Source organism: Dama dama, chromosome 6 (genome assembly GCF_033118175.1).
Source record: "Dama dama isolate Ldn47 chromosome 6, ASM3311817v1, whole genome shotgun sequence".
Classification (NCBI taxonomy): Eukaryota; Metazoa; Chordata; class Mammalia; order Artiodactyla; family Cervidae; genus Dama; species Dama dama.
Window position 1 is genome coordinate 1,307,751 of NC_083686.1, and position 27,735 is coordinate 1,335,485.

The following is a 27,735-nucleotide window of genomic DNA, read 5'->3' on the forward strand; positions in this document are numbered from 1 at the left end:
TCACGGGGTGCTTCGCTGACAGCCTTCCGCTCACGGTGCCCGTCTGGTTCCACGTGGAGGATACGGAGCCCTTGATCAGTTGGAAAGAATCAGTTTAGGCTCTGATGATGCCGTGCAGAGGCTCCCACATGCTGGCCCCCCAGTCTCTGCTACAGCACACAGCTCGCAGAGCGCTGCCCGGGAGAGACGGGGGCCACCGGTCCTGAACTCCCAACTCGAGTGTTCTTGGGGTTACAGGACTCCCACACGTGGTCAGGGTGACTGAGATTCTCCCCAACTGGTGCAGAGGCTGCAAGAGGCTGCATGTGGGCTGACATGCTGTGGCAGGGCTCAGCGTGGACCCGAAGAGGGGCCGCCCTCCCCTGACAGGCGGTGGCTGTCCCTTGCCGTGTGGCCTCGCGCAAGCCGCAGCACCTCTGACCGCAGACTTCTCATGCATGAACTGAAACAACATCCCCCTCCAGGACTGTGGAAAGGACATGCGGCAACAGTTGCAAAAGCATGTGGTCGGCAGCAGAGCTTCCACATAAATACGAGATTTTAAGGTGAAATGTCAGCTTACACTGTAGACTGAAATAACAAAATTGTGGCTCATAGTTTCAAGACTATTAGACTATTTAAAGAAATTCTACTTGTATCTGAACTCATGTCTAAGTAACTCATATTCCCAATCACGATATTTTTAAGCTTTAGTTACCTTTTTCATGCAAGCTAATAATCCATCTACAAAGGTTGACTTGATCTTGTGAACCTAGATTGTGAAACAAAAATAGTCACTTTCTCTGTTTAAGTGTTTAAATGAGGAACAAGCATCAAAACCTGTGTTTCTCAGCGTGCTGGGTGGGGGTCATTGCCTGTCCCCTCAGGTGACCCCAGGAGGCCCTGAAATGGCCTTGTGTGGTGCCCAGGATTAAACAACGGCCAACACAGAAAAATGTCACCCTGCTCCTTCTAATGATGCTTTTCACAGGAAAGCTGCAAAGAGAACGGGAGAGCGACCGAGGACCGTCACCCAGGGTCGCCGTGGTGCCTCTTTTAGTTCAGGGGCGACCGTCACCCACCCCTCCAGCTGCCCGGCCCTCACAAGGACAGCAGCGAAGAGCCACGCTGTGAGTGACAGCAACCGTCATGCGTGTGCACAGACACCCGGTGTGTGACTGAGAAATCAGAAGGGGCTGGGAGGGTGGCGAGAAACGGGGGCATGCTCAGCAGCCAGCGAGCCTGGCTGGGAGATGACAGAACACAGCGAGCCCGGGGAGAGGGGCGGCTCCCGTGGGAGGCCTCTAACTCACACGGCGCCACGCCAGGGAACGCAACCACACCCGGGGCTCCCCGGCTCCACGCAGGGCGTGTGCAGACATGAGCAACGTCACCTCCGTGCAGAGGAAGCTGGGCTCACAGGAGGTCAGCCTGAACGAACTGTCCCTTCAGGATGCGGTCAGGGCTATCTCAGGGATGCTTTTGGGTGTCATGTGGGCCCCCATGGTTACTAACATACTTACAGAAAAAAAGCAACTTACCTGCCTGTATTCCAAAATTATTTTGGGTAATGGATGAAGGTCTTGCAGAGCGTTTAACTAAAAAATAAGATTAAATATCACCAACAATTCCTTCACTTAATTTTAACAGTGTAAACACTCATTTTCAGATGGAGAAAGTCCTGATAATACAGGGTCTATCTTGAGCACCCTTTCCAAAATGAAGACTCGTGATAAAGCCAGCTGATCAAGCGTCATACTCTTAATCCCTTATCAGAGGCATTACACATGGGAGCGAAAGAGAGAAGCTTGGAGAGAAGATTCCTCTTGAGATCTGAATCCCTGAAATCTAAACCCAGGGCACGTAAATACCATGCAGAGGAGTTAATGAGGAAAATGCCTACAGTTGTGTGACTCCATAGTTTCGGAACATCCAACACCTGAGTCACAGCTACCTGGGCCCCAAGCTGGGGAGGCAACACTGGGATGTGACTATGCATTTTCAGTTTAACTTTAAAAAGTCGAAGTACAACATCCACAAAGGAAAGTACAAGATCCCATGAACAAGGTTTGTCGAATTATCACAAAGTGAACATACCTGGGTACTGCCAGAGGGAACATTCCGGGTTCCCACACAGGTCTCTGTCCCTCCCCCAGAGGCAAACCACCACCCTGGCCTCCTCCAGCAAGACCACTGTGTCCCACTTATTGAACTTCATATCAATGGAACAGGGTAAGTGTTCTTTGTGGGTGGCTCCTTTTGTTCAATATTCCGGTGTTAAGGTTGGTCCTTGTACGAGGGGCTTCCCTGGTGGCTCAGTGGTAAAGAATCTGCCCGCAATGCAGGAGACCTGGGTTTGATCCCTGGGTCAGGAAGATCCCCTGGAGGAGGGCATGGCAACCCACTCCAGCATTCTGGCCTGGAGAACCCCATGGACGGAGGGTCAGACACAACTGAAGGGAGTAAGCAGCAGCAGCAGCAGCTGTTGAATGAAGCGCTATTTCGTTTACTCCCAGAGCTGAGTGGGGTTAGCTGAATGCAGGGCAATTATTTTATCCATTCCACCCCGAATGGATACAGGGTTTGTGTCCACTTCAGGGCTATGACGAGGAGTGCTGCTGTGAACCTTCTGGTACACAGATTTGCGTTCACACACGTCCACAGTTCTGTTGGACATGTGCGCAGGGCGGGGTGAGCCTGCCAGTCACACGCAGCAGGGATGACACCAGCCGCTCCCCCAAGGTCACACGCAGCAGAGACGACGCCAGCTGCCCCCAAGGTGAGCGCACGGCGTGTCCCCATCCGCAGCACATAAAAGTCCTCATTCTCTACGTTTTTGCCAACACACGTTCTCCTAGGTCTTAAATCTTAACCCTTCTGGTAAATGTGATGTTTCGTAGTTTTAGTGTGTATTTCCCTGACTAATAAAGTCATTCTTCAAATATTCATTGACTGTATATCTCCTTTCATTAAACTCAGTACATGTTTTTTTGTTTTTTTTTTTTGACATTTAAATCCTTGGCTTGTATGTCTTTTTCTTCTTGATTTGCAGGAATTCATTTTTCTGGACAGGGTTTCCTTTAGCTGGCTATATTTAGTGGAAATATTGATATCTTCTACACCTCTGTGGCTTGCTCTTTTACTTGTTTAATAGCGTCTTTTCATAAAGGCTTTTCACAAGGGCTTCCCTTCTGGCTCAGCTGGTAAAGAATCTGCCTGCAATGCAGGAGACCTGGGTTCAATCCCTGGGTTGGGAAGATCCCCTGGATGAAGGGAAAGGCTACCCACTCCAGTATTCTGGCCTGGACAATTCCATGGACTCTAGTCTATGGGGCTGCAAAGAGTTGGACACAGCTGAGCCACTTTCACTTTCCAATTGCTTTATGATTAATCTTGATAGCCAACAGACTAAGTCCTTCAGCAGTGCTTTTAAAATTATCTTGGCTCTTCTAGCTTTTGGCATCTCCATATAAATTTGGCTTTTGGTTCTCCAGTTTGTACCAAAAAGTCCTGCTAGGGAATCAGGATCATTTTGAATCTGCAAGTCCGTTTGGGGGAGAACTGACAACACAACCATGATGCACTGGTGTGAGCCCCAGAACCGTATCACTGTCTGTTTGAAGATGACTGAGCACAGAGTCTGCGCCGGCCACAGGGACGTAACAGGAGGGCCGACACTGGAGTCCTCTGAGCAGGCTCTGCCCAGGGAGGAGTCCCGCCTGCCTGTAACCCAGCACTGCGGCTTCTCAGAGAAGCTGTCCCTCGGGGGATCAAAGAGCATGAAAACACTCAGCCATGAAAACTGCTTAAGATCAGCTCACTCTCTTTATCCTGATACTTTCCTCACAAAAGAACTCTAACCGCAGGCTCCCTGCATATCTCGGATGGAGCTGTCTGAGCACACTTGAGAAGAATGGAGAGTCTGATCTCTGAATACAGCCCTGCTGCGCCGGGTGCCAGCCTCAGTCACTGCGAGCGCTTTATCACATGTTCCCTCTGTTGGCTCCGGGCACCACATTCTTCTCCCTCTCTGGCTGCTCCGTAGCCTCCGCTCGGCGCCTCTTCTCTCTGACCCCTACGTGGTGGTTTCTCAGGTTCAGTTCTGTGGTTATCAGAGCGGGCTGCTTATGGACTCAGTGGAGGAGCTTCAGAAACACGTCGGGCTTGGGCCGCGCATCCCCAGCCTCTGACTCTGTGGCCCAGTCGCGGGTCTGGGCGTGAGGGATTCTCAAAAGCTCCGGCCAGGGTGGAGGGCTGACCCCCAGGGTGACGACGTCCCAGTGAGCACCTCCAGCACGAGCCGTCTCCGCACAGACCCAGCTGCACGGTGTCAACATCTGTGCACACGCCTGTCTTCCCGAGTCCAAGACTGAGCGCTTGACACCCCCTGCCCCTGCCCAGCAAACCGCTTCTCTCTTGGTTCTCCCTGGGTAGTGGCCATCTCTACCTGCTCAGGTGCACAACTAAGAAAACCAGGAATTGCTCCACATCCACATTCACGTGAGCTCACACTTACAGACGCTCCCTTCAGTTCTCAAAATGCTCTGGGCACGTGTCTGCCTGGCTCCAACCTCACCACCGGCACCTGGACACTGAGCCAGCAGTGCCCACACCACGGCCAAGGCCTATTAACGGGCTTCTTCCATTCCCCAACCAGTTAGAGGAGTACTCTTTTTACTTTTAATTTGTACTTGTTTATTGGTGGGCACACAGCTTGTGAGACCTTAGTTTCCTAACCAGGGATTGAACCTGCACCCCCTGAAGTGGAAGTGTAGCGTCTTAACCACTGGACAGCCACGGAAGTCCCAAGGGTGGTCTTTTTAAAACATTGCTGTCAGGATGTTCAAAATCCAGGACAGAGACACCACCATAGGCTGGTCAGGATGTGGAGCAGCAGGAACTCTCATCACTGCTGGTGGGAATGCAAATGGTGCAGCCACGCTGGAACACAATTCAGTGGTTTCTCATAAAACCATCCAGAAATCATGCTGTTTATTTACTCACATGAGACGGAAACTTAGGTCCACAGGAAAACCTACACATGAATGTTAAAGCAACTTCATTCATCGTTGCCAAAACTTGGAAGCAACTAAGACATCCCTCAGTAGGTGAATAGATGGAATAGGATTCTGTGTTTAAAAGAAATGAGCTATGAAAAGACATGGTAGAACCTTAAGCGCATATCGCTAGCTGAAAGAATCAAATCTGAAAAGGCCGCATAATAAATAATTCCTATATGATACTCTGGAAAAGACAAAACTATGGAAAGAGTGGTTGCCAGGAGTTAAGGGGAGGATGAACAGGGAAAACAGGATGTTTTGGGCAGTGAAACCACGCTGCGCGATGCTGCAACAGTGGACACCTGTCCTTGTGCGTCTGTCTGAGACCACGTGACACCGAGTGGCCCTACTGCAGGCTACACTTTGGGAACGATGATGCGTCACCATGGGTTCATCCACTGTAACAAATGCACCCCCGCTGGGGCACACTGAGGGTGGGGGCTGTGTGTGTTACTGAGGGGCAGGTGGTGTGTGAGACTTCTCTGCACCTTCTGCTCAACTCTGCTGTGAACCTGAAACTAAAAGCAAGGTCTAAGAAAATCACACCTGAGCTCACAGTTGCACCCTTACCCGAACTGATCTGGGCTGGCCGTCTCACCACTGGTCTACATCCCTTCCCGTGGGGAAGGGAGAAGAGAAGCAGGAGTCAATTTTCAACTGGGAACCACGTGCATGTGTTACCTACTGAAGGTTCATCTTCTTAACTGTACAGAATAGGGTGACTTGCCCAGTTAAGTAAGTTGTGCAGTTGTTGCTTCCCTCATAGCTCAGTTGGTAAAGAATCCACCTGCAATGCAGGAGACCCCGGTTTGATTCCTGGGTTGGGAAGATCCCCTGGAGAAGGAGGAGGCTACCCACTCCCATGTTTATGGGCTTCCCTTGTGACTCAGCTGGTTAAGAAGCTGCCTGCAATGTGGGAGACCTGGGTTCAATCCCTGGGTTGGGAAGATCCCCTGGAGAAGGGAACGGCTACCCACTCCAGTATTCTGGCCTGGAGAATCCCAGAACTGTATAGTCCATGGGGCGGCAAAGAGTTGGAGATGACCCCATGACCTGCAGCATGCCTGGCTGCCCTTCCTTCACTATCTCCCAAATTTTGCTCAAAGCCACTTCCATCGAGTCAGTGATGCCATCCAACCATCTCATCCTCTGTCATCCCCTTCTCCTCTTGCCCTCAATCTTGCCCAGCATCAGGGTCTTTTCCACTGACTTGGCTCTTCACATCAGACAGCAAAGTATTGGAGTTTCAGTTTCAGTCCTTCCAATGAATATTCAGGATTGATTTCCTTTAGGATTGACTGTTTGATCTCCTTGCAGTCCAAGGGACTCTCAAGAGTCTTCTCCAGCACCCCAATTCAAAAGTATAAATTCTTTGGTGCTCAGTCTTCTTTATGGTCCAACTCTCACAACTGTACATGACTACTGGAAAAACCATAGCTTTGACTAGATGGACCTTTGTTGGCAAAGTGATGTCTCTGCTTTTTAATATGCGTCTAGGTTTGTCATAGCTTTTCTTCCAAGGAGCAAGCATCTTTTAATTTCTTGGCTGCAGTCACCGTTCACAATGATTTTGGAGCCCAAGAAAATGAAATTTGCCACTGTTTCCACTTTTTTCCCATCTATTTTCCAGCAAGGCTAATAGAATATGGTTCACATTGACTATGTCTTTGTGAAGAAAACTGCAGGGCACTGTCTTAATCCCCTCCGCAGGAAAGCACCTCGACACGGGAGAATCACATTTCCTCCTCCATTGCTGGCTGTCAGGAAGAGCTGAGAAGCAGCACAGGAGAGGGCAACACGGCCAGCTGGTGCCTGGACACAGAATAAATCAGGCCGAGACCCCCGGCTCGGGTGCAGCCCGAGGGGATGATTCTGGCCCTCTCGGGTCCCGCCACTGCTGGAACTCAAGGGCCACTGGAGCCATGCGACACAGAAACCCATGTGGACTCTCCAGGATGGGGGTCCTGCTCCCTGCGCTGGCCACGCTCTGTGGACAAACAGCCCCAACAAGGGCTAGTTCTAGGCCATCTGGCTCTGGGGACAGAGCGAACAAGCCAGGTGAAGTCTCTGATCTGTGCAACCTACATCCTACTGAAATAGCAAACAAGTAACTACATAAGTTTATTTTATTTTTAAAAATTTTATTGGCATATAGTTGACTTACAGTGTTGCATTAGATTCACGTGTACAGCAAAGTAATTTGGTTATTCACACACATATATTTCTTCTTTTTTAGATTCTTTTCTCATATAGGTTATCCCAGGATACACAGTATCCCCTGTATACTGTGCTGCATACAGTAGTTCCTAGTTGGTTATCTATGTTATATATGTGTCCAGTCAGTTATGTCCAATTCTCTGTGACCCCATGGGCTGCAGCCCACCAGACTTCTCTGTCCATGGAATTCTCCAGGCAAGAATACTGGAGTCGGTTGCCATTTCCTTCTCCAGTGTTATATATCAGTTCAGTCACTCAGTTATGTTCGACTCTTTGCGACCCCATGGACCGCAGCACGCCAGGCTTCCCTGTCCATCACCAACTCCTGGAGTTTACTCAAACTCATGTCCACTGCATCAGTGATGCCATCCAACCATCTCACCCTCTGTCGTCCCCTTCTCCTCCCGCCTTCAATCTTTCCCAGAATCAGGGTCTTTTCCAATGAGTTGGTTCTTCACATCAGGTGGCCAAAGTACTGGAGTTTCAGCTTCAGCATCAGTCCTTCCAATGAATATTCAGGACCAATTTCCTTTAGGATGGACTGGCTGGATCTCCTTGCAGTCCAAGGGACTCTCAAGAGTCTTCTCCAACACCACAGTTCAAAAGCATCAATTCTTTGGCGCTCAGCTTTCTTTATGGTCCAACTCTCACATCCATACATGACTATTGGAAAAACCATAGCTTTGACTAGACGGACCTGTGTCAGCAAAGTAATGTCTCTGCTTTTTAATATGCTGTCTAGGTTGGTCATAGCTTTTCTTCCAAAGAGCAAGCATGTTTTAATTTCAAGGCTGCAGTCACCATCTGCAGTGATTTTGCAGTCCCCCAAAATAGTCTCTCACTATTTCCATTGTTTCCCCATCTATTTGCCATGAAGTGATGGGACCGGATGCCATGTTATTTATAGTAGAACATATATATTCAACCCAAGTCCTGATTTATTCCTCGCTTGTGACCCTTTCCCCTTTGGTAACCATAAATGTGTTTTCAATATCTGTAAGTCTGTTTCTGTTTTGTAAATAAGTTCATTTGTATCATTTAAAAAAAACTAGGTTCCACATATGAGTGATATGACATTTGTCTTTTTCTATCTGACTGTCATCAATTAGTATGATAATCTCTAGGTCCATCTATGTTGCTCCAAATGGTATTATTTCATTCATTCTTTTCTAAAAAAATTCTTTTAATGACTTCTGCATATTTTAATTTTTTTATTTTTTGGCTGCTCCACACGGCATGTGGGACCTTAGCACCCCAACCAGGGATCAAACCCATGCCCCCTGCAGTGGAAGCCAGGAGTCTTAACCACAAGGGCTAGCAGGGAAGTCCCCATTTGCTCTTTTTTATGGTTGAGTAATATCCCACTGTGTATATGGACCACATCATCTTTTCCCATTCCTCTGTGGATGGACATTTAGGGTATCTCTCTCCATGTCTTGGCTACTGTGAATAGTGTTACAGTGAATACCACAGTGCATGTATCTTTTCCAATTACGCTTTGCTCCAGGTATACGCCCAGGAGTGGGATTGCTGCATCATATGGTAGTTCTATTTTTAGGTTTTTAAGGAACCTTCATACAGTTTTCCATTGTAGCTGCATCTGTTTACATTCCCACCAGCAGTATAGGAGGGTTCCCTTCTCTCCACAGCTTCTCCAGCATTTTGGTAAGTTATAGGCAGAAAACAAATCAAGGTGAAGGAAGAGGTTGCAATCGGGGGCCTCAGAGTCATCTGTGACAAGGAGGTCTTTCTGGAAGCAGTGCTTAAGCTGACAGTCAGAAGCCAGCTGAGCAAAACCCACATTTGGAGGCCGGGAGCCTCCTGCCTGAGGAGGGAGCTTGTGGGAAGTGTGCTTGGTGGTGCTGGGAGTGTGGCGTCGGGGGGGAGAAGGAAGGACTGGGCCCCGACCCGCGGGTGTGGGCGGTGGACACACTTGAGAGCTGGGGTCTTTTCTGAGTGCCGTGGAGAGCTGAAGGCAGAGCAGCACCGTGACTTCTCTGGCTTTCCAAGACCCTTCTGCCTGGATGTGGTGCGTCAGCAGCAAGGGCCTCTGAGGGCACAGAAGGAGCTGCTCACCAGGGTGGGGACGACTCGGGCAGAGGGCAGAGTCAAGTCCGGTCAGGGAGCAATCCTTCCGGCAGGGAGGGGAGGAGGGGTCCCTTGGTAACTGCTGTCCGGCCGCTGAGGGCTGGGTCGGGGAACAGTCAGCAAACACAAAGCTCTGCTGGGGCTGAGACGAACAGAAAGTGGGGGCTGGCGGGGCAGCGTGCACAGGGCGGTCTGGAAGGAAACCTTCCGCTGCTGCAGAGTCCAAGCGGGACAAGGCACAGAGAGACCGTGGCCTGCACGGCGGTGCCCGCAGGAGCAACGCGGGTCATCTCGCTGAGCTGCCAACCTCTTCTCCAGGCTTCCGCGGGCACCACTTACTGGGTTCTGAACATCTACTCATTCTCTGCCACTCATTAGAGTACACCCCTTCCCTACTCTCTGTCTTTTTAAAAATGCACTCCTCCCAAGAGAAGGGCAGCTAAATTTTCTAAAATAAACTTGGGGAAAGAAGACAACTGATGACTTTCCCCCACTTCCAGTCTCTTATGAGGGTGTGAAACTAGATGGTCAAGAATTTGGTTTTCAGGACAAAATTCCATCAAATTGTCTTTGCAGGAAATCGACCTAATTTACTGCCTCTGGAAAACTGTACCGTAAAAGCCTGTGTCCCTCGTTCATACCTGACGGGCAGCCTTGGGGCAGGGCCCCCTCTCCTGCTGCAAAAGGAAAAGACTGAATGGAATTGCTCCGTGGAGGCTGCGGCAGACTAATCCGCCACAAGGAGCCCGGGGGCCTGAGAGGGACTTGCATGCCGTGTGGACGCGCTGCTCTTTCAGAGAGCAAGGGGACACCCTCGAACCTTACCACGGCTTCCGACGTGGACGGTAGTCTCCGCAGCCCCGTCACGGGGAGCGCGTCCTGTGGGCACAGCAGGTGCAGCTGCAGCTTGCCAAACAGGATCTGCAACACAGGCAACGTCACGTGGGGAGCGGTCCCAGCTCTCAGAGGACCTGAACATCACCATCACGGGGGTCAGCAGCTGGCCACACAGGACGTCCTGATCAGGCGCTGCCAAGTGCATAGGCCCTGACTCGGTACTGTTCTTGGATTTAGAGGCTTTGAAGCAATGAATCTCAGCGTGAGAGAACATGAGCCACTTACATACTTTTCAGACAGTCACATAAAACAATGCTCATAAATTCAGAATAAATCTCCCTTTAACCCCTGAATAGGAATCATATTCTACCAAAGAACCAAAATTTAGCTTTACCTCTCGAAGCTGATGATTACTTGTGATAAGAAACCGTTCTCCTGCAACAAAATGGGCTTCTTTCTCCAGTTCCTTGAGACGAGACTATGAAAGCGACAAACATGATCTTACTAACAGTATTCACAATTTAAGATGATTTAATTTGCACACCAAATAATTCTCAACAAAAGATCTTGTAAGAACAAAAAAATAATTTATAATTTACCGAAATGAGAGATTACAAAATACAAATGTTGACTCATGATGGAATATTCAGCTCATAGAATCAGTCTCCTAAGTGAAGTGGATCCAAGGAGACAAACGGAAAGAAGTAAAAATAGTAAATACTTCACCAAAGAGAAAGAGGGAAAGAAGGAATTCTCCAGCACCATTATGACCAGCAGCGGGATCCAGCATCATCCCATAAGCTCGAGACTCGCCAAGGATCCCGAGGCTGAAGACTCAGGTCCACACTGCACGGTGACCACTGTGACTGCGATGCAGGACCCTCTCCCCCAACAGAGGGGGCGGCTCTGAACAAGCACACAGACTAGCGCACAGTCCAGGCAAGGGGGGCGTGGAGGCCCAGGTGGGTAAAGACAAAGGTACCTTATGAAGCAGCTGATAAATACACTGCTGAGCGTAACAGTAGGACGTGCTGAATTTATGAGTCCCTCACCTCCTCTCTTTATGGTCAGAAGAAAAGTAGAAAGACAGAGAGATTGGCAGAATGAATAAAAATGCATGGTCCAACTATATGCTGTCTGCAAGAGACTCCTTTTAAAGATATAAACAGGTTGAAATTGAAAGGACAGAAAAAGATATTCCATTCAAATAGTAATGAAAACAGAGCAAGGGTGGCTATATTAATATCAGACAAAATAGAATTTCAAAAACTGGTTATAAGAGACAAAGGGTGATATTATATTCTTGATACAGCAAGAAGACTTAACAATATAAGCATTTACATTAAAATATATGTAGAACATTAAAATATATTAAGAAAAACTAACAGAACTGAAGGGAGAAATGGATATTCTACAGTCATAGTTGGAGATTTGAATATCCCACTCACAATAATGGTTACAACAACCAAAACACAAGCCCATGGACTGCAGCTCCACGGAATGCTCCAGGCGAGAACGCTGGAGTGTTTGCCGTTCCCTTCTCCAGGGGATCTTCCTGACCCAGGGAATGAACGCAGGTCTCCTGCACTGCAGGCAGACTCTACCACGGAGCCACCTGGGAAACCCATAGGTAAGGAAACAGAGAATTAGACAACAATAAAAACAACTAGATCTAACAGACAGTACATAACTCTACCCAACAATAACATGCACATGGGATATTCTTTTCAAGTGAGTATCGGATATTTTCCAAGACAGACTATATTTTAAGCCTCTGAGTTTTAAGAGATTTTAAAAGATCGATATCATAGAAAATATGACATGACCACAGGAAGTTGAAGTTAGAAATCAGTAACAAAAGGAAAAACAAAAATTCACAAAATTGTATAAATTAAACAACACATTTTTAAATAAGCAAAAGATCAAAGAGGAAATAAAAAACGAATTTAGAAATTACTTAGAGATGAATGAAAACAAAGCCATAACATGCCTGCCTACGGGATGCAGTGGGAGCAGTGTTAAGGAGGAAATTTGTAGCTATAAATGCTTATATAAAGATCTGAACTCAACAACCTCACTTCACAAATGAAGGAACTAGAAAAAGGAGCAGACCAAACCCAAAGACAGCAGAGGAAGGATACAATAAATATGAAGCAGAGTTAAATGAAATATAGAATATAAAAACAATAAGGAAACCCAGTGAAACCAAGATTTGGTTCTTTAAAAAGATCAACAAAACTGACAAACCTTCAGATAGCTAGACAGAAAACAGAGAAGGCTCAGATTACAAAAATCAGAAATTTAGGTGAAAATATTACCATGATTTTATAGAAATAAAAAGGGTTATCAGAGAGCACCATGAAACAACAGCAGATGGGGTAACCTAGATGAAACAAATTCGTAGAAACACAAAACCTGCCAAGACTAAATCACGGAGCCATAGAAAAACAGAATAGACCTATAACTAGTAAGGAGTGGAAATCAAATCAAAAATCTTCCAACAAACAAAGCCCTGGATGCAATGGCTTCAATGGTAAATTATACCAAACATTTATAGAAGACCTAATCCAATCTTTTTCAAATTTTCCCCCCAAAATTGAAGAGAAGGCAACATTTCCCAACTCACTTTGAGGCCAGCAATTATCCTGATACCAAAGCCAGACAAACACGCTACAAGAAGACTACAGATCAACATCCTATATAAACACTGATGCAAAATTCTTCAACAAATTGCTAGCAAGCAGAATTCAGCAGTATATTGGAAGGATTATACACCATGACAAAGTGGAATTTATTCCTGGAATGCAAGGATGGTTCAACATATGAAAATTAATCAATATAATATGCCACATCAACAGAAGGAAAGGAGGGGTTAGATGATCATTTAAAATGATGCAAAAAAACCCATTTGACAATATGATAAAAACTTTTTTGATAAAAACCTTTTTATGATAAAAAACATTCAGGAAACTAGGAATGGAACAAGACTATCTCAATATAATAAGTCAAATATTAAAAACTCAAAGCAAGCATCATATTCAGTGGTGAAAGACTGAAAGAGTCCCTAAGATCAGGAAAAAGGCAAGGATGCTTGCTGTTACCACTTCTATTCAACATGGTGTAGAAACTCTAGCCAGGGTAATTAGGCAAGAAAAAGAAATAAAAGGCATCTAAATTTGAAAGGAAGAAGTAAAATTATCCTTACTTGCAAATGACATGATTTTATATGTAGAAAAATATAGAGTCTACAAAAGAAAGATTCCAAATCTAAAGATTCTACAAAAGAAATGGTTGGAACTTTCTGAACGCAGCAAAATAGCAGGATATAACATCAACACACAAAAATCAATTTCATTTCTACACACAATATGAAATGGAAATTACAAAAACAATTCCATTCATGACAGTGTCAAAAAGAGTGAAATACTTAGGAATTAACTTAAGCAAGAAGGTGAGAAACTTATAGAATGGAAGCTACAACAGGTCGTTGTTGTTGTTTAGTTGCTAAGTTGTGTCTGACCCTTTGCGACCCTATGGACTGCAGCCCCACCAGGCTCCTCTGTCCATGGGATTTCCCAGGCAAGAGTACTGTAGCAGGTTGTCATTTCCTTCTCCAGGGAATATTCCCAACCCAGGGATTAAACCCATGTCTCCTGCACGGGCAGGCAGATTCTTTACCACTGAGCCACCAAGGAAGCCCACAAAACACTGCTGAAAGAAATTCAAAATGACATAAATAAATGGAAACACGTTTCATGCTCTTGGGTTGGAAGGCGATATATTAAGATGTCAATACTAGTCAAAGTGATCTACAGATTCAGTGCAACCCTTACCAAAATTCTAAAGACAATTTTTTCAGAAATAGAAAAATCCACCCTAAAATTCAAATGGAATCTTAAGGAACAGCAAGTAGTCAAAATAATCTTGACAAAGAAGAACAAAATTGCATGACCCACACTTCCTGCTTGCAAAACTTACTACAAGGTTACAGTAATAAAATCATGTGGTGCTGGCATAAAGAGGGCTTCTGTGGTGGCTCAGTGGTAAAGAATCGGCGTGCAATGTAGAAGATGCAGGAAACGCAGATTTGATCCTTGGGTCAAGAAGATCCCCTGGAGAAGCAAATGGCAACCCACTCCAGTATTCTTGCCAGGAAAAACTCCATGGACAGAGGAGTCTGGCAGGCTACAGTCTGTGGGGTTGCAGAGTCAGACACAATTGAGTATGCTTTCCATTTTCAACTGGCATAAAGGTAGACGTACAAACCAAACATACTCATTAAACAGTTAGCCCAGAAATAAACCCTTGCATATGCGGTCAAATGATTTTGATAAGGTGCTAAGACCATTCAATGGAGAAAGGACAGTCTTTTCAATAGATGGTGCTGGGAAAACTGGGTATCCACATGCAGAAAAATGAAACTGGATTCTTACTTAACACCATATACAAAAATTAACTCAAAATTGATCAAGGACCTAAACATAAGACCTAAAATAATAAAACTCTAAGAAGAAAGCAGGACAAAAGTCTAACAGCGTTGGATTTGGCAAGGATCTCTTAGATATGACACCAAAGGAGAGGTAACAAAAGAAAGACATTTTAAATTAGACTTTATCAAATTTAAAAATTTTGTGTATCAAAAGGCAGTACTGCGGTGGGAGGTGGGAAGGAGGTTCACGAGGGAGGGGACATGTGAATACCCCTGGCTGATTCACGTTGATGTACAGCAGAAACCAACACAACACTGTAAACAATGATCCTCCAATTAAAAATAAATAAATTAAAAAATAATTATTAGGTAGCAGTGTATAACTTTTTTAAAAAAAGTTAGTATCAACAGAGTAAAAAGGCAATCCACAGAATGGGAGAAAAACATACAAAAAGCATATTGATAAGGGATTAATATCCAAAACATACACAGAACTCCAAAAACTAAACAATAAGAAAAAAATGTAATCCAAAAATGGGCAAAGGCCTTGAATAGACATTATTTTTCAAAGAAGATGTACAAATGGCCAGAAAGCACATTAGAAGATTTGAAGCATCACTAATCATTGGTGAAATGCAAACCGAAACTACAATGAGATATCACCTCACACCCATTAGGATGGCTACTGTCAAAAAAAACAGAAAACAACAACTGTTGCGAGGATGCAGAAAAACTGGAACCCTTACGCACTGTTTGTGGGAACGTAAAATGGTACCGGGGCTTTGGAAAAAACATGGTGGTGCCTCAAAAAATTAAAACCAGAATTACTGTAAGATTTAACAATTCACTTCTGGGCATATATTCAAAAGAACTGAAAGCAGGATCTTAAAGAGGTATTTGTATACCCATTTTCATAGCCCATATTTACAATAGCTAATAATAGCTAGGTTGCCTCCATTTTCCACTGGCATAAAGACAGACATACATAGAATATGGAAACCACCCAGGTTGCATTCAACAGATGAATAGATAATCAAAATGTGGCATGTACATACAATGGAGTATTATTCAGCCTCAAAAAGGAAGGAAATTCTGCAATACGCTACAGCATGGATGAACCCTGAGGACACTGCACGAAGTGAAATGAGCCGGTCACTAAGAGACAAACAGTGTCCGATCCCACTTACGTGAAGCACTCAGAGTCCTCCAAGTCACAGAGAAACAAAGAGGAGTGAGGGCGTCAGACGCTGGGGGAGGGGAGATGGCAAGTAATTGTTCACTAGCTATAGGTTTTAGGTTTCAGTTTTACAAGACGAAAACACTTATGGAGATCGAGCTGGTGCCGGGTGCAGAACAAGATGAATACTTAACACCACTGTACTCTGTGGTTACAGGGCTTCCCTGGTGGCTCAGATGGTAAAGAATCTGCCTGCAATGCAGGAGATCCGGGTTCAGTTCTTAGGTTGGGAAGATCCCCTGAAGAAGGGAATGGCTACTCACTCTAATACTCTTGCATGGAGAATTCCATGGACAGAGGAGCCTGGCGGGCTACAGTCGAGGGGGTTGCGAAGAGTCGGACACAACCGAGTGACTTCTGCAGTTATAGTTTTGACGGTAAGTTTTACGTTGTGTATTTTATCACAATAAATTTTAAAAGATGTGCATTATTCATTGTATGCTATTTCCTTCTCAATTAAAAAAGTACATAAAGAGAAAAAAATCAGTTCCAGGTTTATAAACCTAAATGCAAAGGCTAATGAAAATAACTCTAAACATAATGGAAGAGAGACTTCATGAACTTGACAAAAGGAAAGGTTCCTTAAACAGGATGCAAAAAGCACTAACCATAAAGAAAAAGATTGATAAAATTAAAAATTAAGGACATCTATTGATCAAAAGGCATTAAGAGAGTAAAACGTTAAGACATAGAGGACAAACGTATACATAACAGCCTTGTAACCAGAATATATCGAGATGTTCTATAAATCAGAAAGTGGAAGACAGAACCCTCAATATAAAAATGGGTAAAAATGTTGAGCAGATCTCTTACCAAGGAGAAACTCCAAACAGCCAACAATGTAATAAAAGCTATTCAACCTCCTCAGTAATCAGGACACCAGGAACCAACATCATAACGAGACACCCGTGTCCTCACCAGAAGGGCTCTGCTCAGGGTACAGGGGACCTGTGCCGGCGAGGATGCGCAGGACAGGACCTTGTGTGCATTTCACGCAGCTGCGGCTTTGGAAAGCAGTTCAGTGTTGTCTGACGAAGCTGCGCCAGCAGCTCACCGCGCCTCGGACCCGGGGAGCATGTGCCCACGGGCCCAGGAGACAGGCTCAGGGACACAGCACGGCCTGTGATGCCAGGCACAACCCTGCTGCCGTTGGCACTGGGGTGGAGCATGCGGCAGAGCACCAAGCCTCAAGGGGCATGGACTCGAAGCTGAGACACAGGTGAGAGCAGTCAGACACAGCGGCTGACCAACAGCGCCTTTTGAACGAAAGCGACTATACCATCAGGCTCCTACACGGAAAGCTAAAGGAAATCGACAGTGGAAGGACCGCCACGTCAGGAAGGGGGCTCTGACAGGGAAGGGCCAGCAGGGCTTCTGGACGCTCTCAGCTTTGACCTGGGCGATGGTCATCCTGGAGTTTCCTTTAAAATATTAACTTTAAAATAACTTAAGTGGAACCCTTAATGCATCTTTTTCAGGCATCTTTATGCATCCCTCTGTATTTTTTACAGTTGATTTTGCTTTTTCAAAGTATCCAAGAAACCCATGACCTGCCCATTCAAGGGGCGATGCCCTCTAAACCACCACACGTCCACATGGGGCAGGCACCAGCTGTGGTCTTGCTTCAACTCTTGCAAGCGTGGGATCCCCTGCAGGAGTCAGACATGGGGCGACAGTGCCCCAGGTGGGGCCGAGTGAGGAAGAAAAGGCCAGTCAAGCGGGGCCCGCCGGGAGCCGCCCACCGCAGGGGAGGGCCAGCACACGCAGGCAGCCTGACGGACGCGCTCACCCCGAGAAGCGCTGACGTCCGCTCCATCTCCTCCTTGTTCACCCGAATGCGGTGGGTTTCCATCACTGTGATTCAAACACCAGAGCAGATACCATTAGTACCGCATCAGCGAATCACTTCTGAGAAAGACCGCAGGGCCAGGAGCGAGCCTCCCTCCCCGACGCGGGCCACGAGGACAGCGCAGGCTCAGCGGCGTCCCCCAGGGTCGGCCCTGGAGCCCAGCGATGGTGGTGGTGGTGGGTGTGGGGACCCCGTGGGTGGGGAGGCGCCCCGGCCGTGTGCAAGGCTCTGCTCTCCCAGAGGAGAGACACAGTGGGTCGGGGGCTAAGAGCAAGGACAGCAGGGAGCCCGAAACAGCCCTTCCAGGGGCTTCTCATGAAGTGTGAGGGTCTGGCACACCAGGACCAGGACAGCTGCTGACACGGGAAACTTCCAGATAGGCCCCCTCCCCCAACACTGTTCTCAGTGGGTGGGAGTCAGGAGGGCGCTCGCCCCTCGGCCGGGGCACCTGCAGAACAGGCAGCTCAGAAGGGCTCCCACGTGACCCCGACATCAGAGTCCTTCTAGACCAGGAGGTGACATGCCCCATGTCCTCTCGTCACAGGAAGGGGAAGCTAAGGGCTTGCTGCCTCTTTGGTGCCCATATGATGCACCGCCCACCCCAAACTAAGTCACAAGAAAAGAGGCACCCCAGACAGAACAGAGAACGCTGGAAAGAGGACTGCATCACCTTCACGGTAGCTTACCTGCCAAAATCGGTATCAGAGGAAGCTCCAAAGTCCAGAAGAGCTGCCATAAACCACAAGCCTGTTTCAGGGGAAGAAATGACATCGTGTTACTTTGAAACTATTACTTCTGCCTGCGTTTGCTGCACAGCCGGCTTAATCCTGCTGAGCAGCTCCTCTGGGTGACGTGGTTAAAACTCCTATTTCCGTCAAGTATCCTATCTCACGATTAATATTCATACCAAGCCCAAACGGAAGTATTCAGAAATATCTGGTAGGACGGGCTCCACTCCCACCTCTCTTCCATCTTTCTCATTTTGAGTGTGATTCAGGTACTTGTGGCTTTCGTCGCCCACTTCAATTTCAGAACAGGAGGAAGCGCTGAAGGCCTCCCGGCCACAGCAGCTGGCTCCTTCTCTGCTCTCAAGCTGGCTTTGCCCATGTAGGGGCAGGAGGAGAGGGAAGTGGCTTCCCCGTCCTCGGCCTGCGGCCCCTGCAGGACACTTGCCTTCCCAGGGGCCCGGTAAGAGCCCGCCCTTCAATGCTGGGGTGGAGAAGCTCCGAGCCAGTGCCTGTCCCCGCAGGCCTCTCTGTCCCTTGCTGGCCCCGACTCCTGACCTTGCTGTGGTACCTGGTCCCTTCATTCAACACTTTTTGACTAGTCCTTCAAATGACCTCAGCTTCCCGATGAGACTCTGAGTGGAGCTGAAATGAACCCTTAGCTTTTACATTAATTGCAGCATTGGAAACATTCCAACTGAATCGGAGTCTTTTTTAAAAAACTGTTACAATTGTTGTCAACCTATAGAGGACATTTAAAAAGTCAGGTCTCATCATCTGGATGGTCCTCCAGTGAGTGACGCCCAGGATCCTGTCTCCTGCCCTCAGGGACATGCCTCCTGTGGTCTGGACGAAGGCCAGCCCCTGGGCAGTGAAGCTACCACGAAGCGCCTTGCCTTTAGCTGGGAGCAGAGGTGCATCGTCAGTCTGTGGAGTACCCTCAGGTTCGCACGGACAGCCTGATTCTTCAAAAGAGCAAAAGAATGAACAGTTAGGAACGTTTGGGGGCAATGCTTATCACACTTTAGGAAGCCACAACTTTTCCACAGAGACCGCACCCTGGTGCTGAGACCCATCACCCCAAGAAGAGCAGCCCCACACCACGGAATATTCTTCTTGGGCAAACTCAAGATCCCTACTGCTTTCTTACTTTCTCTCCACCCCCACTGCCCTCATTTTACAGGAACTGAGCCACAGAGAAGTTAAGTGGCCCAGGGGCAAAGATCACGCAGTGGGAGGGACAACAGGACGTGGACTTGGTCTCCTGGTCTCGGCCTCCGCACTCGCCACCCACCCTTGCCCCAGACACGCACAGAGACGCTGGGAGGTGGACCAACCAGAGTCGGCAACGAGGGTGGGGGGAGCCTCGGCCCCGACACACAGTCTAACAGCCGCGCCCTCCCAGGGGCCTGGCGTCCCCACGGCACCCCTCACTCCGCCACAGGGCCTGAGGACTCCAGGTGCCCAGACGCAGCGTCAGGGGCCCCGCCCCACGACGCACCCTGCAGTGGCCGTGCAGCCCCGGTCCCGCTCTCCCTGAACCACGGCACGTGTGTGTCCGTGTCTGGGCTGTGCCCGGTATGTGGCCGGCCTGCTGCCTGAACATGCTGCTGCTGCAGAGCGCTGACCTGCGAGGCCTCCCCAAGACCGGCTCAGGCCCCCCAGCCCGGCCCGGCTGCACCTCCTCTCCCCCAGCGGCCATCGTCTTTCTCTCCGACGGGGCCTCGCCGCCGCCCCCTCGGAGACCCACACTCTGAGTCCGCAGTTTCCACTCTCTCCTGCTCCTGCGTCTCACGCCGCGTCCCCAGACCCTGCAGAGCAAAGGGCCCCTCCCCGCGCCGCTCTCACCACGTGCTCCCATGACGGACACGTCGCTGGACAAGCATGACTCCCTCCCAGGCTGCCTCCTTTCTGCCGAGTGCGAGTGCGGACGAGGCCTTGGGCAGAGCCTCGTTGGGGAGCCGTAAGGCGGGGCACTCGCGGCCTGGCCTCCCTGACAGAAGTCAGGGAGGAAGCACCTCCTCTGAGTGTTTTGTTCCTGAAGCCCCTCCCACCTCTAACTTGTACATGTGTGTACCAGGAAAAACGCCCCTCTAGAGTCAGAAATGCAGACTGATCTACGGCCTCGACTTGACCTTGGGCGAAGTGCAGACGTGAGCCCTGTGCACCGGAGTCCTCTGTGAACCAGGGCTGACCACACATGGGGGGACCACTCCTTCCTCCAGCTACAGTATCCCAGCCTCTGTCTGGGGAAGTGCCACCCAACGGCACGGACCTAGGAGGACTGCTCATCTCCACGCCCTGCTGCCCTGCCAAGGGGCAAACATGTGACACAGCGGTGGAAAGGAGACTCTGAGTGCTAAAACTGTGAATCTTGGACAAAAGTGACGCATGGAGGACAAGGTCATGGTTCACTGCTGGCCCCAGGGCCGTGGGCTCCTGCCGCCTGGGTCCTCTGAGCCGCCTGGCTGCTGTCTTCCCAAAGCTTGCCCTGCCTTTCCTCTGAGTCTCAGCTGCCCCACGTTCCTCTGACAAATTCCTTTTAGACTAAGGGAGAGTGAGGTTCTCTGTTTCCAACCCCAAGCCTCTATCTGACACAGATCCCTGACTCCACCCCACCGAGCGGGCATGTAGGATCAAATGCCCCAAACGACAGTCCTGAGCTCAGCCCGGCGTGCAGGGCAGGCTTGCACAGGCTCCTGCTTGGCCTTCCAGTCGTGCTTTGAACTGTGCTTGTTAACCGACAGCCGGGGAGCCTGGACAGAGTGGCTGAGAGTGCGGGCGCTGCTCCGGCTTGGCTGCCTCCCTGGCCCTGCAGTGTGGCGCATCAGGTCTCCCTCACCCCGGGCTCCAGGCAGGGTTCCAGGGCTGCACACACCCTTGCTTCTGCAAACAATGGTTCCCAACGAGAGAAAGGGGCCTGGAGAGACAGACTCGGGCAGCCTCTATGACTCTCCCCATAGTAACTGAGGAGCAGCCGCCTCCGGCTTCTGCCACGGGGGCCAAGTCTCCAGAACAAAGGATTTATCAACAAGCAGCTGTCCTCTCACAGAGCAGGTGACCCTCTGACACCAAGGACCCATTTAAGAGAATCAGGCCATGAAAGGCATCTCCCAGGGACAATTTCACAAAGGGACAGAAGTCATGTACCCTTATTCAGTATCCTCTACCAGAATACAACTCTGCCAAACAAGCAAAAGTAGATGTCGGCAATGTTCTTTTCACTCCTGGGCTGTCCATAAAGTAGAAAAAGTTCTTAGAGGAAAATTAGGGTTGTATTAAGGTCCATAAACCTTATCTTAAAACAACTCACCACAGTCTTTCTTGAGGAATTTCCATCCACGCTGTTGACTGTAAGTGTGGTGGGGTTTCCTAGGTACTTTGCCACTAAATCTTCAAAAGAGGGTGCAACATCACTAGGATCTATAAGCCACGCAGCAATTCTGGGATCTAGCCCTACAAAGTCAGCAACTGCAGAGAGAAAGGTCAGTTAGTCATTCTATGAAAAACAAGTACTTTCCCCTGCCATGGAACAATGGACTGGTTCGAAATTGGGAAAGGAATATGACAAGGCTGCATACTGTCACCCTGATTATTTAACTTCTATACAGATTGCATGCAAGCTGAAGCTCAAGCTGGAATCAAGATTTCTGGAAGAAATATCAATAACCTCAGATATGCAGATGACACCACCCTTATGGCAGACAGCGAAGAGGAACTAAAGAGCCTCTTGATGAAAGTGAAAGAGGAGAATGCAAAAGCTGGCTTAAAACTAAAAAAATGAAGATCGTGGCCTCCAGCCACATCACTTTATGGGAAACAATGGAAACAGAGAGAGATTTTATTTTCTTGGGTTCCAAAATCACTGCAGATGGGACTGCAGCCATGAAATTAAAAAAAAGATGGTTGCTCCTTGGAAGAAAAGCTATGACCAACCTAGACAGTGCATTAAAAAGCAGAGACATAACTTTGCCAACAAAGGTCCACATAGTCAAAGCTATAGTTTTTCCGGTAGTCATGTATGGATGTGAAAGTTGGACCTTAAAGAAGGCTGAGCACTGAAGAGTTGATGCTTTTGAACTGTGGTGTTGGAGAAGACTCTTTAGAAACCCTTGGCCAGCAAGAAGATCAAACCAGTCAATCCTAAAAGAAATCAGTCCTGAATATTCATTGGAAGGAATGATGCTGAAGCTGAAACTCCAATACTTTGGCCACCTGATGCAAAGAGTCGACTCACTGGAAAAGACTCTGATGCTGAGAAGATTGAAGGCAGGAGGGGAAGGGGATAACAGAGGATGAGATGGTTGGACAGCATCACTGACTCGATGGACATGAGTTTGAACAAGCTCCAGGAGATGGTGAAGAGCAGGGAAGCCTGGCTTCCTGTGTGCAGTCCATGGGCCTGCAGAGTCAGACACAACTGAGCAACTGAACTACAATCACAAGGTTCGCATTAACTATTACAGTCCTGCCATCCCCCCATCACAGAGCCAAGCAACAGTGATGCTGAAGAATGCTGAGCCCTTGGTAAGAGTGGTCTCCACCAACCAGGTCCCACACAGCCAGTCTCCATGGGGAATCCGTCCCAAACTAACTCTCAAGGCTGAAAGAGATGGATGTCGGAAGCCTCAGCCCCACCCTTGCCATCTCGCCTCACTTTTCTCCCTGCTCTGGAGCCTCTCTCTGCCCCATGCATCTCTCTTTTCAACCATGCATCTCCCCACTTCCACTCTTCCCGTCTTCCTTCCTCCACCCACCTGCGGGGCAGCCTCCCCGACCCGGCACTGGGGTGTCAGTCTCGAGAGACAAGGAAGCGGGGTGGGGTGGTCTGTGCAGCACCCTGCCAGGAGGAACCCTAATAATAGCTACTGTGCTGCATGTGGTGTGTGCAGAGAAACTCGGCACAAGGCCGCCCTCGACCCTGGGAGGACACATCCCCCCTCGCCTGGTAGTCTTCTCGTCTGAAAACTGGGAGAAAAGATTACTGCAAGTAGCCGTGGGACACATATGAAAGCACTTAAAATTTTTATTTTGTTTTTTTTTGGGTGCACCATGCCACATGTGGGATCTTACTTCCCTGGCTATGGATCAAACCCACGCCCCTGCATTGGAAGCTTGGAGTCTTAACCAGTAGACCACCAGGAAAGTCCTAAAGGTACTTCTTTAAAAAAAAAAAAAAAAAGTGATATTTTTGGTACTAATATATTTTAGTACCAGAGTATTTTAGACCTGGAGCGGGAGTAATAAAAGGATGGGGTGACTGATAAATTAAGAGACAAGTCTGGGAATCCTGAGTGATTGCTCTCTGAAGTTGCTATAACATTTTGAAGTGTGCTTCACAAAGACAAAGAGTCGGTCTTTAAATAAAACTGTAGTCTTAGATCCCATCACACTAAGTATTATATTTTCTGGCATATTTAAATCACAGTAGGCTAAGAGATTTATATTTACCCAAGCAGCCAGTATCATCGCTATTTTTTTGAGAGCCGGGAAGTCACCTGTGTTGACAGATTTGGAACTCTGGGGGAGAGGAAGCACAGAGTCAGCCAGCACTCTGACTGCTTGCTGCCCATCAGCTGTCAGGACTTTATATAACCGTGTCTGCCAACACTGACCCAGCCACACGATTTCATTGTTTGGTTTTCAAAGCTCTAGTGTTCCAAAATTAAGGGTTCTTATCAGCAAATGTTTTTGAAAAACCTTGGGGAAGGTCTGACAGCCCTGGAATGGTCTAGGGACTGTTCCCTACAAACTCCTGAAACTAATAAACTGAAGCGATCAGGACAAGCCCCACACTGGGGAGAGTGTCAGGTGTTGGAAAAGAAGTGCCAACAAAGCAGGCTGTGAATGAGCTAAGAAAACCAAGAAAATGACAGAAGTTACAGTGGTAAAGAACCCGCCTGCTCGTGCAGGAGACATAGGAGACACAGGTTTGATCCCTGGATTGAGAAGCTCCCCTGGAGCTGGGCATGGCGTTCCACTTCAGTATTCTTGCCTGGAGAACACCATGGACAGAGGAGCCTGGAGGGCTACAGTCCAAAGAGTCAGACACGACTGAAGTGACTTAGCGTGAAAATGAAGAACTCAGAAATACTTAGAGATTAGGTGACTTAGAAAAACTTGATGAATAGATGAAAGAATTCAGGAAAGCAAAGTAAAACCAAAACACCACTTCTGAAATGAAAACTAAACTGGCAATCAGTTCAGTTCAGTCCCTCACTCGTGTCTGACTCTTTGTGACCCCATGGACTGCAGCATGCCAGGCTTCCCTGTCCATCACCAACTCCCAGAGCTTACTCAAACTCATGTCCATCGAGTTGGTGACGCCACCTTGACATCTCATCCTCTGTTGTCCCCTTCTCTTCCCGCCTTCAATCTTTCCCAGCATCAGGGTCTTTTCCAATGAGTCAGTGCTTCGTATCAGGTGGCCAAAGTATTAGAGCTTCAGCTTCAGCATTAGTCCTTTCAATGAATATTCAGGACTGATTTCCTTCAGGATTGACTGGTTTGATTTTACTGTCCAAGAGACTCTCAAGAGTCTTCTCCAGACACCACAGTTCAAAAGCATCAATTCTTCAGTGCTTAGCTTTCTTTATGGTCCAACTCTCACATCCATACATGACTACTGGAAAAACCATAGCTTTGACTAGATGGACTTTTGTCAGAAAAGTAAAGTATGTCTCTGCTTTTTAATATGCTGTCTAGGTTGGTCATAGCTTTTCTTCAAGGAGCAAGTGTCTTTTAATTTCATGGCTGTAGTCACCATCTACAGTGATTTTGGAACCCCCCCAAAATAAAGTCTCTCACTGTTTTCATTGTTTCCCCATCTATTTCCCAAGAAATGATGGGACCAGATGCCATGATCTTCGTTTTTTGAATGTTGAGTTTTAAGCCAGCATTTTCACTTTCCTCTTTCAACTTCATCAAGAAGCTCTTTAGTTCCTCTTTGCTTTCTGCCATAATGGTCATGTCATCTGCATATCTGAGGCTATTGATATTTCTTTGGGAAATCTTGATTCCAGCTTGAGCTTCATCCAGTCCAGCATTTCAGATGATGTACTCTGCATATAAATTAAATAAACAGGGTGACAATATACAGCCTTGACATACTCCTTTCCCAATCTGGAACCAGTCTGTTGTTCCATGTCCAGTTCTAACTGTTGCTTCTTGACCTGCACACAGGTTTATCAGGAGGCAGGTACGGTGGTGTGGTAGTCCCATCTCTTGAAGAATTTCCCACAGTTTGTTGTGATCCACACAGTCAAAGGCTTTGGCAAAGTCAACAGAGCAGAACTAGGTGTTTTTCTGGAATTTTCTGGCTTTTTCTATGATCCAACAGATGTTGACAATTTGACCTCTGGTTCCTCTGCCTTTTCTAAACCCAGTTTGAACATCTGGAAGTTCTGGGTTCATGCACTGTTGAAACCTTGCTTGGAGAATTTTGAGCATTACTTTGCTAATGTGTGAGATTAATGCAATTGTGCAGTAGTCTGAACATTCTTTGGCATTGCCTTTCTTTGGGATTGAAATGAAAACTGACCTTTTCCAGTCTTGTGGCCACTGCTGAATATTCGAAATTTGTTGGCATATTGAGTGCAGCACTTTCACAGAATCATCTTTTAGGATTTGAAATAGCTCAACTGGAATTTCATCACCTCCACTAGCCTTGTTCATAGTGATGCTTCCTAAGGCCCACTTGACTTCGCATTCCAGGATGTTTGGTTCTAGGTGAGTGATCACACCAGCGTGGTTATCTGGGTCATGAAGATCTTTTTTGAATAGTTCTGTGTATTCTTGCCGCCTCTTCTTAATGTCTTCCGCTTCTGTTAGGTCCATACTGTTTCTGTCCTTTAATGTGCCCATCTTTGCATGGAATGTTCCCTTGGTATCTCTAATTTTCTTGAAGAGATCTCTAGTCTTTCCCTTCTATTGTTTTCCTCTATTTCTTTGCATTGATCGCTGAGGAAGGCTTTCTTATCTCTCCTTGCTGTTCTTTGGAACTCTGCATTCAGATGGATATATCTTTCCTTTTCTCCTTTGCCTTTCACTTCTTTTCTCAGCTCTTTGTAAGGCCTCTTCAGACAACCGTTTTGCCTTGTTGCATTTCTTTTTCTTGGGGTTGGTTTTGTTCACTGCCTCCTGTACAGTGTTACGAACTTCCATCCATGGTTTTTCAGGCAATCTATCAGATCTAATCCTTGAATCTCTTTGTCACTTCCACTGTATAATTATAAGGGATTTGATTTAGGTCATACCTGAGTGGTCTAGTGGTATTCCCTACTTTCTTCAATATAAGCCTGAATTTGGCAGTAAGGAATTCATTATCTGAGCCATAGTCAGCTCCCAGTCTTGTTTTTGCTGACTATAGAGCTTCTCCAACTTTCACTGCAAAGAATATAATCAATCTGATTTCAGTATTGACCATCTGGTGATGTCCGTGTGTAGAGTTGTCTCTGGTGTTGTTGGAAGAGGGTGTTTGCTATGACCAGTGTGTTCTCTTGGCAAAACTGTTAGTCCTGCTTCATTTTATACTCCAAGGCCAAACTTGCCTGTTACTCCAGGTGTTTATTGACTTCCTACTTTTGCATTCCAGTCCCCTATGATGAACAGGATATCTTTTTTGGGTGTTAGTTCTAGAAGGTCTTGTAGGTCATCATAGACCTGTTCAACTTCAGCGTCATCAGCATTTGGGGTTGGTGCACAGACTTGGATTACTGTGATATTAAGTGGTTTGCCTTGGAAACTAACCGAGATCATTCTGTCATTTTTGAGGATTGTACCCAGGTACTGTATTTCGGACTCTTTTGTTGACTATGAGGGCTATTCCTCATATTCAACAAGAAACTGGCAATATACAAAAGTAAATAAGTGCAATAAATAATGCCTTAAGTCTGTTTAAAAATATGATGAAAAAAAGGAAATTCTTTTAAATTAAAAAATGAAGAGATTGAAAATGGATTCTAACATGACAAATATGAAAGATAGAGAAGACTCAACCTATGAAATCACAAAAACAATTCAAATACCACAAAAAAGGTAAACAACCAAGCATTACAACCAGGTCTCATGTATTTCCTGACAGAAGGACACAACATTGCTCAGATCCAGGATCAAGACTATGAAGCAGTCTTGCACTCCCAAACTCTAGCCTGAATCTGATCAAGCCCCTGGATCTCATTACAGGAGAAACAGAAGAGAGAGAACATGTTAGAAGACAAGAAAGAGAAGTCCTATAGGATGAAACCCTGGTCTGTCAACAATGACAAAATAATGGCAAGAAAATACTTAGAGGGAGAGAAGACACAAAGACAACT

At 47.2% G+C, this 27,735-nt stretch overlaps 1 protein-coding gene across 5 annotated transcripts in view; it reads right to left on the reverse strand.

The window, feature by feature from the left end:
- The window catches only part of HAUS3 (HAUS augmin like complex subunit 3), a 159,122-nt gene that overhangs the window by 74,321 nt on the left and 57,066 nt on the right, over positions 1 to 27,735 (reverse strand). The window contains exons 8-16 of one of the 5 annotated variants that reach the window (XM_061145370.1): positions 21,735 to 21,892; positions 19,318 to 19,386; positions 18,383 to 18,443; positions 17,637 to 17,701; positions 10,576 to 10,659; positions 10,170 to 10,265; positions 1,521 to 1,577; positions 698 to 751; positions 5 to 70 (exon numbers count right to left, since the gene is read on the reverse strand). In XM_061145370.1, coding sequence (XP_061001353.1) covers positions 5 to 70; positions 698 to 751; positions 1,521 to 1,577; positions 10,170 to 10,265; positions 10,576 to 10,659; positions 17,637 to 17,701; positions 18,383 to 18,443; positions 19,318 to 19,386; positions 21,735 to 21,892 — 710 coding nt within the window. Of the gene's footprint in view, positions 1 to 4; positions 71 to 697; positions 752 to 1,520; positions 1,578 to 7,191; positions 9,307 to 9,362; positions 10,266 to 10,575; positions 10,660 to 17,346; positions 17,497 to 17,636; positions 17,702 to 18,382; positions 18,444 to 19,317; positions 19,387 to 21,734; positions 21,893 to 27,735 lie in introns of those variants that run through there. The other 4 variants (XM_061145371.1, XM_061145374.1, XM_061145375.1 and 1 more) reach the window with 4 other exon arrangements.